At 37.8% G+C, this 11,887-nt stretch overlaps 1 protein-coding gene across 1 annotated transcript in view; it reads right to left on the reverse strand.

Annotated features, from left to right (window-relative positions):
* LOC124271630 (sushi, von Willebrand factor type A, EGF and pentraxin domain-containing protein 1-like) overlaps positions 1 to 2,897 on the reverse strand; it is a 46,400-nt gene extending 43,503 nt beyond the window's left edge. Inside the window, exon 1 of the mRNA XM_046706785.1 lies at positions 2,497 to 2,897. Coding sequence (XP_046562741.1) covers positions 2,497 to 2,790 — 294 coding nt within the window. The 5' untranslated portion in view covers positions 2,791 to 2,897. The remainder of the gene's footprint in view (positions 1 to 2,496) is intronic.
* Positions 2,898 to 11,887: the final 8,990 nt, after the last annotated feature.

Raw genomic sequence — 11,887 nt, forward strand, 5'->3', positions numbered from 1 at the left:
AAAATTGCAGTCGTGGCTTTAAGCAATATTAGTTGAAAAAGAAAATATGTCTCCGCCTCTGTTCCGTAAAGTGAATGAGTGAGTGAGTTTAGTCTTACGCCGCACTCAGCAACATTCCAGCTATGTAATCGGATCAGACAATCCAGTGATCAACAGCATGAACATAAACCCTGTTCCGTAAAGGCTAAACATGTCCTCCTCAGCCTGTAGCAATCGTAACACACATGCATAAAAATGTCGGTGAATTTTGTTGTCCAATGTTGCACGGAATTACTGGTGTCCAGGAGGAGTAGCGTGGCGTTAAACAAACAAGAGGCACCCAGAATTATATTATACACTCTAAAAAAACTATTGGAACTTCATTTTTAATTTACGATATATATAATTGGGAGACATATCGGAGTCAATCAATGTTGATATGATGATATTGAATGTTTTGAGAGTGCATCACCGCTTGCACTTCCTTATGACCATAATTGTTTGTACAATAATCGCTCTTGAAAGATGATTGGTGTACTTTCATTTTCAAAAACAAAACAAAAAAACACAAAAAAGAACCCGGCTAGAAACAAACACTAACAAGTGTGTGATGCAAGTTGATTGTCAAAATTAATTGTCTACAGTGATTTATCGACCTTCTTGAAAACCGTCAAAATCAAGAATGACACCCCATGCACGTGCATGGGGCTACTGCGTTGTGCGCGTACATCCCATGCGTTGTGTTAAGGGGTGGTGATCAAGAGAAATGGTGGTGCGTTCATAAGATGTCTGTATTTGAAAAGTTTGTTAACGCTTATACTTCCTATCCAAACTGAAAGTTCCAGTTCCCTACTTTTTTAAGAGTATATATGTCTCACTTTTGAAAGATCAATTTACCAAAACTAGAAATAAAATGTTGACATAAAACATTATTATAGAAACATTTATATTTAACTGAAATAAGTCCAATCATATGAAACCCAGTTGACAGCGGTTTTCTAACCATCTGCCCCAAATCTACCCATAAAAGTTGACGCACTGGCTTGGTTTGGCTTGAGAAGTATTAACATGAACAATGCACATCGCAAGCTCTAACAGCTGTTATTGCATAAAATAAAGGTGAGGTGAAATTGGGTTTAACGTCGCGCTGGAGAATATTTCGCTCATATGACGACGTGCATGCGTGTGTATGTGCGGCTGCTTGTACTAGCCCACACTGAAGCTGGTTTTATAGTGCTAGCCCACTGAGATACCATGCCGCAGTTAAGCATGAATACCCCACTCAGACACTTTATACTGACTCCGAGCCGAACAGTCCTTGTTGTACCCATTAATGCCGAGCGCCAGGCAGGGACCAACAAGTACCATATTTTAACGTCTTTTGGAATGACGCGGTAGGGGATCGAACCCGCGACCTTCCGCTCTCCGGGCGGACGCTCTAACCACTACACCACGGATGCGGTGCATAAAATAAGAAGACGCTCTATTGTACGTAATAGGTGTATAGAGACGGTAGGGTTACAGCGTCCGTTCGTCAAGCTGAAGACCCTGGCTCGATTACCCCCATTTCGGGTGTCTCTCACCACCACCACCCCCCCCCTCCCGTGATATTGAATGAACAATGCTAAAACCTGACTCACTCACTAATAAGTGTACAAACATGCTGGCATAGGCACCCGAAAGCTTAATGAATACAAGACCCCCGCAAAATTTCTTCCCATTATTAAAAACACCACGCATGTCGTCATGGACTATTCATTAATGTTATCTAACTTGTGTGTTAATTGTAATAACATCCATATGTCCAAGTATATGTATGTATAATTGTGGTTATTAGCTTAACTTACCTATATTGCCATTTTGTAGAAATAAAATATCTTGTACCACGGTGGGTGCTTCACTAAAAATAATTTGAGTAGAGTTGCAGAAGATCAATTCTAACCCGGATCTTCACGGGTTCATGAAAATATCCTTTCTGTGCTTACTTCTGCTTTAAAATATACGAGTATACTGCAGGCTGTCAAGTATGCGAGTATACTGCAGGCTGTCAGGTATACGAGTATACTGCGGGCTGTCAGGTATACGAGTATACTGCGGGCTGTCAGGTATACGAGTATACCGCGGGCTGTCAAGTATACGAGTATACCGCAGGCTGTCAAGTATACGAGTATACCGCAGGCTGTCAAGTATACGAGTATACCGCAGGCTGTCAAGTATACGAGTATACCGCAGGCTGTCAAGTATACGAGTATACTGCAGGCTGTCAAGTGGGAGTCTTAGAATTGGTCTCCGACAAGCTTTGCTGTTCATAAAGGCGTCTTACTGTATTTGGTTGTCTGGCTTGGAAACTTGTTTGATAGCAAGTGATCGTGATCCAACGGGGTGGATGAGGTTCATTATACTTATCACCGGATTGTCGGGTCACAGTCGGTTATTTAATGCCTGCTGCCATATAGATGGAATATTGGAATGCAGCATTAAATAAGAATTACACAATGTCACACATATAACACTCACCCTGGGCTCCTTCAGGTGGATTAGTCCATGCGTATACTGGGAGGATTTCGTTGATGAACCTACTGTTTGGCACACTCGTCTCTGTGGATCATAACTTGCTGAACTGCATGACTTCAGTTTGACACAAAGACTTTCACATTGGAATTTGTTCATAACTTTAGCGGTCCATACTGGAGGTCCTTCAAGAGAAGAATGGATGACATCAGAGATCTGTAACCAGTCATTTCCGTCGGTTCGACAAAGCCAGATAGGTAGGATAAGGCATGTGGATAATAGTTGTAGAGCTTCCATCATGTCTCATGCAGTGCCCCTGTCGACTTGAGCTGCGTCTTTTACGATGCCAAGTTTGTATCAGTCGCCCACTGATGTCCCATGGGGAAACAACGTAGACAAAATCAATAAATCTTTAGGGCTGGGACGGGTAGGAAAAAATGGAATCGAGTACCCGCACGTACTTACCCGAATCGGAATCAAGTACACGGAAATGTTAGGAATGCATAGCTTCTGTCAGCTTTCTGAATATTCAATCACGATTTGACAGAGATTATATAGAAAACCTGAAAGGATGGCAATGAGGCATTGAAACTGATATGAGGCAATCTGACTTAAGTGTGTTTATAACAAATATAAAGAGTAACACCATTACTTACATTGCTACTTAAAACACAGAACATTTTTAAAACACTTTTCATTCCCGCTTTACTGTGACTTGACTACTCACTGCTCATGCACAGATAAATTACCGTCGCTTATGATAACCTCCATTAACCGGACAATACCAAAAAATATGTGTTACGTTAAAAATGAGAATGACCAGTTATTCATTCAGCCAGTAGACAGCTACGATCATGTGTGATATTTTAACTTAACCTATAATGTTTTTACATGCAGACTTTATGTAAAGTTACATAGAATAAAATGTGATTGATATATTTACTGCCTGGAGAATTCTATACGAGATATACAGACAGGCAAACTTTAATGCAACTGAGTTGGCAACATAGCAAAATGCTGGGCTCGCATGAAGAGTGGCCATTTTGCTCAGTTGCATGAAAGGTTGCCTATCATGCATTACAGAGTAGAGACTAATGCAGAGCCGTGAATAACTCATTGGCCGTATATGAAATATTTATGGTGATTTAATTTTGATCCTTCCAGAAGATAAATGTCGCATTCAAATGCTTTTGTTTGAATGTAGGGATAAAGAAATGTATCTAAATGCTATATTATCACGTTTAAATTTACAAAACCAACTATTATTAAATCAATATTCTAAATTTGCATCTAAGCAAACATTGCGTATCTTCATTGGGATAACTGTATGCTTGTTATTATTTGTTAAACTATAAAATGTATAGAAACTGCAGTGGTATTGTATGTGAGTTACGTGACTTGTGCTTCTATTTCTGATCATCTTTCTTCTTATTGTAATAATAACCAGTTGAACATTGTATTTGCAAATCAGAATGTGCTCTTTCAATACTGGTATACGTTCGTTTAAATATGTTAATTCATTAGTTTTAATTGCTTTTCCCAACACACACAATCATTTAATTGCAATCTCTTTAATAGTCAGTGTATTCAGGTTTGACGCAAATGTAACAGCTGTGTTTCATGAAATTGAAATAAAATAGAAACTAAAGACAAAATTCAATGTAATCTTAAACGCTTTTAATGAACTAACTTGATAAGCAATGAACACAGTTACACAATGTAATGAACACGTTAATGTTTTACGTTGTGTTTTAGTGCAAGATGTTTGTGCATTGAACTTGTACTGCTTCCGCAGTAGATTGGCATGGTACCACAGAGTCGGCATTTGGTTTTCTTGCCATTTGCACCAAGCTCACAATGAGCCCAAACACTCAACTTTGCATGCGCGTCGTCCATATTCCTATAGGCTAGAGTTACCTACCCTTGTCATTACAGAGTTCTCTCCCTTTCCGGATACTCGATTCCTTGAAATATGACTCGATTCCAGCTGTACCCGACCCGGATTCGAGTACCCGAGTATCCGTCCCAGCCCTAGATCCCAGTGGTCAATAATTTTTAATATCTGGTTCAGAATTGGTCTCCAGCAACCAACATGCCCGAAGTAGCAAATAATCGTGTGGTCACACTCGCTGCTATGTTTATGCACGACGTCGTATGATCCCACGTGCGTAATAATGCCGTCTCGAGCGCGCTGAAGACCCGGGTTCGATTCCCCGTATGGGTACAATGTGCGAATCCCATTTCTGGTGTCCCCGCCGTGATATTGCAGGAATATTGCTAAAAGCGGCGTAAAACCATACTTACTTACTCACTCACTCACTAATGTTGTGTCTGGTGTTCAACAACTTGTGATGGTGTCCCTATTCTGTGTGACGAGTTACATCTCTGGCCCGTGCCAAATAATTCCTTGGTTGTATTTCAGATTCCCTCAAATTGTAATCTACATTAGCGACATGCCTTCCTCTTTCGTGTATTCTAAATACGCGACATTATCTTTCATGATATGAGTGTTGCAGACAGACAGACAGACAGACAGTTTTATTTCAGTATATAAGGCCATGATCTACATTACAGAATAATTTTACATTTTGTTTGATGCTGGTAAAACCAGTAATAATCATACATTATTGCCTTTGAAAGCTATGGAACCATTTTTGCACAATGTACAGGCATAGTGTACCCTTTTAAAGAAAAAGTAGCAATACTTATGAAAACATCATCCGGAGATGACACAAGTCTAACAAAACTATCCTTACACGGGTTACCAATATATAGGTACGGTGGAAAACATTCTGTCTTATGCATTTTTTTAAACTTTGACAATTTAAATGGTATTCCTCTTCAACTACTGGTATAGCAATATAAACAGAGTCTATTACAGTACAGTGTATTATGCCTCCCTGTTACAGTTGGAGGTTGGAAGCTATTATATCTGGACTAGCTTTAAACATGTTTATAATACTGTATAATATATCTAAGGAAATATATCTTTCAATTTGCACAAGTGACATAAAGTGACAGTATGTTGTAACAATCATACAATTTTGCTTCATAAAGTGTCTGACATATTTGCACAGTGTATAGGCATAACATATCTAAGAAATAACATATAGATCTTAATGTGTAAAAATTGGCTGAAATTTATGCATTTCTTATTTTACGAGCCTTCATCAGAAACCTAGCAATACTTATCAAAACATTTTCATCCTTACATGACATAAGTCTTGCAAACCTCTCCCCTACCCGGGTGTTTATATAGGTATGGTGTAAACATTCAATTCTTACATCTTTATAGTATTAACAAACCATCAATAGGTGGTATTCATCTTCAACTAATGACATGCCTTTGCTATGACAATATAAACAATTCTATTACAGTACAGTGTATTATTATGCCTCCCTGTTTCAAGTTTGAAGTTATTACATCTGAACTGGCTTAAAACATGTTTGTAACACCATGGAATGTCTAAGGACAGATATCTTTCAACTTTCAAAATTGTCTTAAATTGACAGTATGTCTGACATTTGCTCATAAGTGAAACAGTATGATGCCAATCTTGGTTCAAACAATCAGACAATCTCTGCTTAAAAAGTGAGATAAACATTTTTACATTTCCTATGTCTTGACTTATCCATAAAATACCAAAACCAAATTGAAATAAAATATTTCCGATATGAGATGCCCATGTAATTCTCCCTACATCATTAAGTGTCTTAAGCATACAATAAGCTTGATAAGGTATTCTATTGTTATGCATCATAATCAACTAACACCAATATTTAACCGATTTTAACATGTAATTATACTGAAGGGGAACTCTGCCACATTCACCCAATGCCATAACATTATATATAGTCAGCCTCAATACCCTCTTGCATAACTGTGTTTGTACTCTTTCAATAATTTGTGAAAAATGAACACCCCATACCTCTGCTCCATAAGTAACTATAGGTAAAATTATTGTGTCAAAAACTTTAAATACATCAGTACAAGAGACTAATCCATATTTATATTGGTAACCATAGAATGCCATTAAAGCTTTATTTGCCTGAGATGCTAAACAACTCTGTGCCCTAGTCCATGATAGAGTAGGAGTAAACACAACACCAAGATATCTATAATTATTAACAGCCTCTGTTCTGTTGCCCTTATGGTACCATTTTTCATACGATCTGAGGGGACCACCTCCACAAAACACCATGATTTTAGTTTTGCTTATGTTTACCCTCATTCCTGTCTCATCACAAAACCTTTCCAGAACATTTACCTTCCTTTGGAGTTGAGCAGCAGCATCACTAACACCAGAAATATCATCCGCAAAAAATAGTGCACCACGTTTGGACACTCTTGAGTCATGAAAATACCATTTCCACCTTTCTCCTCAAGCATCATTGATAACCGATTTATGAAAATGATAAATATTATAGGACTTAAAATGCAGCCTTGCCTAGTTCCGATATTACACTTGAAAAACTCTGTTATTCCACTGGGTGTTCTGACACAGGATGCAAGAGCTGAATACATGGAAATCAGGAATTTAAGAAATCTACCCTTAACACCGATATCATATAAACTCTGAAACAAAACTCTATGATTTATACAATCAAACGCCTTGCTAAAATCAATGAATATACAATAGAACCTACCATTTTTCTTGGAGAGATGTTTTTGAATCATTGCTTGCCCAAAAAATATCTGGTCAACAGTTGAGTAATTTGGTCTAAAACCAGCCTGTAACTCCAAAATAATATTTCTCTTATCACACCAAGTTCTCAACCTCTTATCTAAAACAGCAGCAAGGGTTTTACATAGAGTGTCTATTAGTAAAATCCCTCTATAATTATCAACACTCTTTTTATCTCCAGACTTATGTAATGGACAGATAATGCTTTTACCCCATTGAGCTGGAAATACACCACTATCAAACAAAGTATTAAAGACTTGTGTCAACAAAGGAACAATATATAGTTTAGTGCTTTTCAGAAGTTCACTTGGAATACCTCCCCCGGCGATTTACCTTGCTTAAGATTTGACAGACTCAACTCAATTTCAGCCTCAGTAAAAGGAATGTTCAGTTCTTCCTCAACATCAACACCGACCAACACCCAAATCAGAACATAAGGTAATCTGTTCAAAACAAGGATGAGAAGTCTCATCTATAACAGAAATAATATCATCGGTATTGTCAGCAGAACATACATGTAACAATTTCTCAAAATGATTGAACCACTGATAAGCACTGATTTCCTTTGGCAAATCTCTCTCAATTCTAGAATCTTCCAGAATGTTTTAGGATCATTTCTAGATTCCATAAGTAATGACCTCTGTTGGGTGTGATAAATCTCTCTTTTCACTGAGAATATGGACTTTAATATTTTTCGTAGGCTACTATATCTGTCAAAATCTATTCCGGACCGATGGCATCTATTTAGTGTCAAGTACGTTTGATGCTTGTAGTATTCCAATTCCTCATCCCACCATGGTGGTTGTTGCGCTTCCGATATACGGTGGCAAGGATAACTTTTCCTCATACATAGTGCTGCTGATTGATATAGTCTGGTACTTTTCTTGAAAGTTTGTCAAAAAGAGTACCGCTTTTTTCTTATTCCATGCATACATTACCAAGGCTCAACATTACAAGTTTCTGAATATACAACCGCATTGTCTATACTGGCAATTTCATCATTTTCAACATGATTATCCCATGACAGGGTACAAGAAAGAGGAAAATGTGTGGAATCGTCCCGTGCTAAAGTTCTAAAATCACTGAAGTACTGGAATAAGTCACTAGAACCTAGAAAATAGTCTACTAAGCTTGAACCATTGTGTGTTACACATGTCATATTACCTTGGAGATCACCAAAGAGTCTTCCATTTAAGGTGTGCACACCAAACATACTACACAGATTTACCAATTTGATACCAAAGTTATTATAGTGCTTATTGTCTCTTGTATTTCTCGGAATGTCAAAATGGTCAGTTGGGTAGTCATCACAATCTTGTAATATATGTGTCAGATTATCACTTGGTATATAGTCCAGAAACTCCCTTATTCTGGCATTAAAGTCCCCTGCTAACAACAAATGGTGATTATCATAAGTCTGCACAATAAGCTCCAGGTAACTAGAGAGTCGAGTGATTCCACCCATACCCATGTTATCATACAATGGGGAAGACTCAGGGGAAACGTACACAAACATCAGTATCATGTCACGATCAAGTCCCAACTGGGAGGTTTTTATCAATAAAACAACAACATCTTCAAAATTGTCAAACACACGACTAACGTACCCATCTTTTACAAGATATCTTTTTATAAAAGCGGACACACCACCACTATGTCTACCCACCTTTTTTGATTTCACGCGAACACAGTTATACACATGTTAGCTTTCTAGAAAACCAGTAAATTCATCGTTTTGCCGTACAAATGTTTCACACAAACCTATCACGTCATATAACATTCAAAAATCCTTAAAGTCTGAAAATTCATTATTTACGTGTTTCCTTAGTCCTTCCACATTCCAGCATAGAATCGACAGGCCATGGTCCTTGTCTCACTTGTTTGTGTCTGCATGTCGTTGTATATTCACTGACTACTGACAACGAACACCATTGATTTTCATCGGGTTTACTGCCACCGGTCTCCGTATGTCCTTCGATTGCTGTCATTAATCACCATCAATATTTGTATCTATGGTGATGAAATAATCACGGTCAACCATGTCCTGCTTGACTGTATTGATATTTCCATCACAAGGGATCAATATTTCAGTGTAAAAACAATGAAGGATACTTTTAACCTGGTCAGTTATCATTAAAGTGCGAGGGTCGGTCAAAAGTAGTGGGCCTAACTATAGCCTATTCTCGATATGTCAAGAATGTATCACTTGTTTCTGTTACTATATGGCTGAAATACTGTCTATGTGACGAAAAATCTTAACTCACTCACTCTATCAATATTCGAGTGTCATGAAACCAAGGCTAAAAGCTGATTACAAAACGCTAAGATCGACTTCAATCCCTTAAAAACTATGTGCACAAAAGCACCAGGACCGATCCTTTACATCCAACTCCTTTGGGGGATTCATCAAATACAGTAGCATCGACTGGCTCTCATCTAGTTTCACCTATTAGAGTTTCTTTGTTTAACGCGGCACTCAGAGGTATTCCAGCTATATTACGGCGGTTTGTACATATTTAAATCTGGATTACACAATTACCTGAGTGATAACATGTGAATCGATCTACACCTGGGTTGCTGAAGATCAATTCTAACCTGAATCGACTGTTCACCATGGATGCATAGCGACAGAAATAATTCCAGCATCTTAAGAAAGTCCTTCTAAATCTTCCGCTGTTCAATTCATTTTTTTATAATTGACAATTTTTCTTTCCTGTTTCCCCAATTACATTAAAAGGCAATAGAGCCAGGGGACTGCAAGAAAACTTTGTTTGACAACAGAAAAACAGGATTTGTTTTTCTAACAAAGCACAAAACAACAACACAAGACACCACAACACATCCACTCACCAATCACACTTACAAGTTTCAAATAATTACAGTAAGTTTGTTTAAGTTCAAGTTCATTCAGCCTATATTCATTAGGGAACAAGAAGAAAGAATTCAGAAAGTCATTTAAAATTAGAAAAATCATGATATAGCATCCACTTTGTATGTATCTTGTTCAAAGCTATAAGTAAATGACCTAAAAAAAGAAAGGGGATAAATCTTTCCCAAATTATTTATAAAACTCATACTCGAACCCATCCGAACCTGGACCTTATTATTCTTGGCCTTCTTCAGATATTTTAGAAGTTCATCATAAGTTATTGAACCTTTTAATGAATCCTATTCTTCTATACCGAGCCTACACAGATCTCCCTCCGAAGAAGGTTCATCAAGGTTACAATCTTTCAAGACTTGCTCCTTGGAAGAGTACAATCTTTCATAAGAAAAAACAACACAATACACTCCATCGTGTGTCTATTATAATAGGAGTTGCACTGGGCATCAGTTTCTTCATGGATACGTAAAATTGGAAAGATCCTCCACATGCTGAGTCATAATTTGAGTTTGCGATGACACCCTTTCAATCTTAGTTTGGTTTGGTTGTTGTTTAACGCCGCACTCAGCAATATTCCAGCTATATGGCTGTAGTCTGTAAATAATCGAGTCTGGACCAGACAATCTAGTGATAAACAACATGAGCCTTGATCTACGCAATTGGGATACGATGACATGTTCCAACCAAGCCAGCGAGCCTAACCACCCGATCCTGTTGGTTGCATTTTACGACAAGCATGGGTTACTGAAGATCAATATTCTAACCCGGATCTTCACGGATTTTCAAATCTTTGTTGAAGGAGTCCATGTCACGTTTACAATTCTTACCCCAAACATGGGTTCCTGAAGACCCAATTTGTAGCACGGTTCTTATCCCACATTCTACGATGAGCATGTGCTCCTATCGAGCATTCTCCGTAATACCACAAAGAATGTGCAATGTAGAAACTAAACTCTGAAGCTGACAACATCCAGGGACAGTTAAAGGAGAACACGAGCGAATTGCAATAATTTGCTGGGTGAAAGATAAAGTCATCAGAAACATATTCCCAAATTTTCAATTAAAAATTATGTATAATTATTTTTTAATCGCGAAAACAGTTTCTGTAAATCTCAGCTTCGGCCATTATGCATATTTCGCTGGAACCCACGTGACCTTTCCGCTCGTGACGTCAAATGTGCCTGGAGTCCGCCATATTGCCAAAGACCAAGCGCTACAATAGTACAAATCGTGTTGCTTCTGTCGCTTTTGTAAATGGTATAATTGTGTATTCTGTTGCCTTGGGATGCACGGAATCATCGAACAATGGAAAGCCACCATTTCTTCCGTTTTCCAAGTAAAGAGACAGACTTAGGCAGGAGAAATGGTCCGATCATTCCGAGTCAGACGCATATGAAAGAGACAAGCACACATGGGGCATACAAATCCCAAAGCTTGGCTGAAGAAGGAAGAATTACCCACGAGATTCATTTATACTCCATCATTCCCTGTTACAGCTTACTGTCAGTGGTATTTTTAACATAAATTATATCAAGTACGATTACCAGTCGAATTGCCCTCCGCTCCAAATTGCCCAAGCAAATTTGGTCTAATTGCCCCAGGGGGTAGTTAAAATGCCCCAATTTATTTAAATGATTAAATATAGGCCATAAATGCATAGTTTTGTCAACTTTGATATTATGTTCTTCATATAAAAGTATATACATAGTTATGAGTTTACTGATGGAACATTTATCAGAAATATTACTTCTTAATAACTTTTATATGAAAACATAATATCAAAGGTGACAAAAAATATGCATTAATGGCATATATTTAATAATTTTAA

The sequence above is a fragment of the Haliotis rubra genome, unplaced genomic scaffold, assembly GCF_003918875.1.
Source record: "Haliotis rubra isolate DU_JTF1 unplaced genomic scaffold, ASM391887v1 Scf162, whole genome shotgun sequence".
Lineage (NCBI taxonomy): Eukaryota > Metazoa > Mollusca > Gastropoda > Lepetellida > Haliotidae > Haliotis > Haliotis rubra.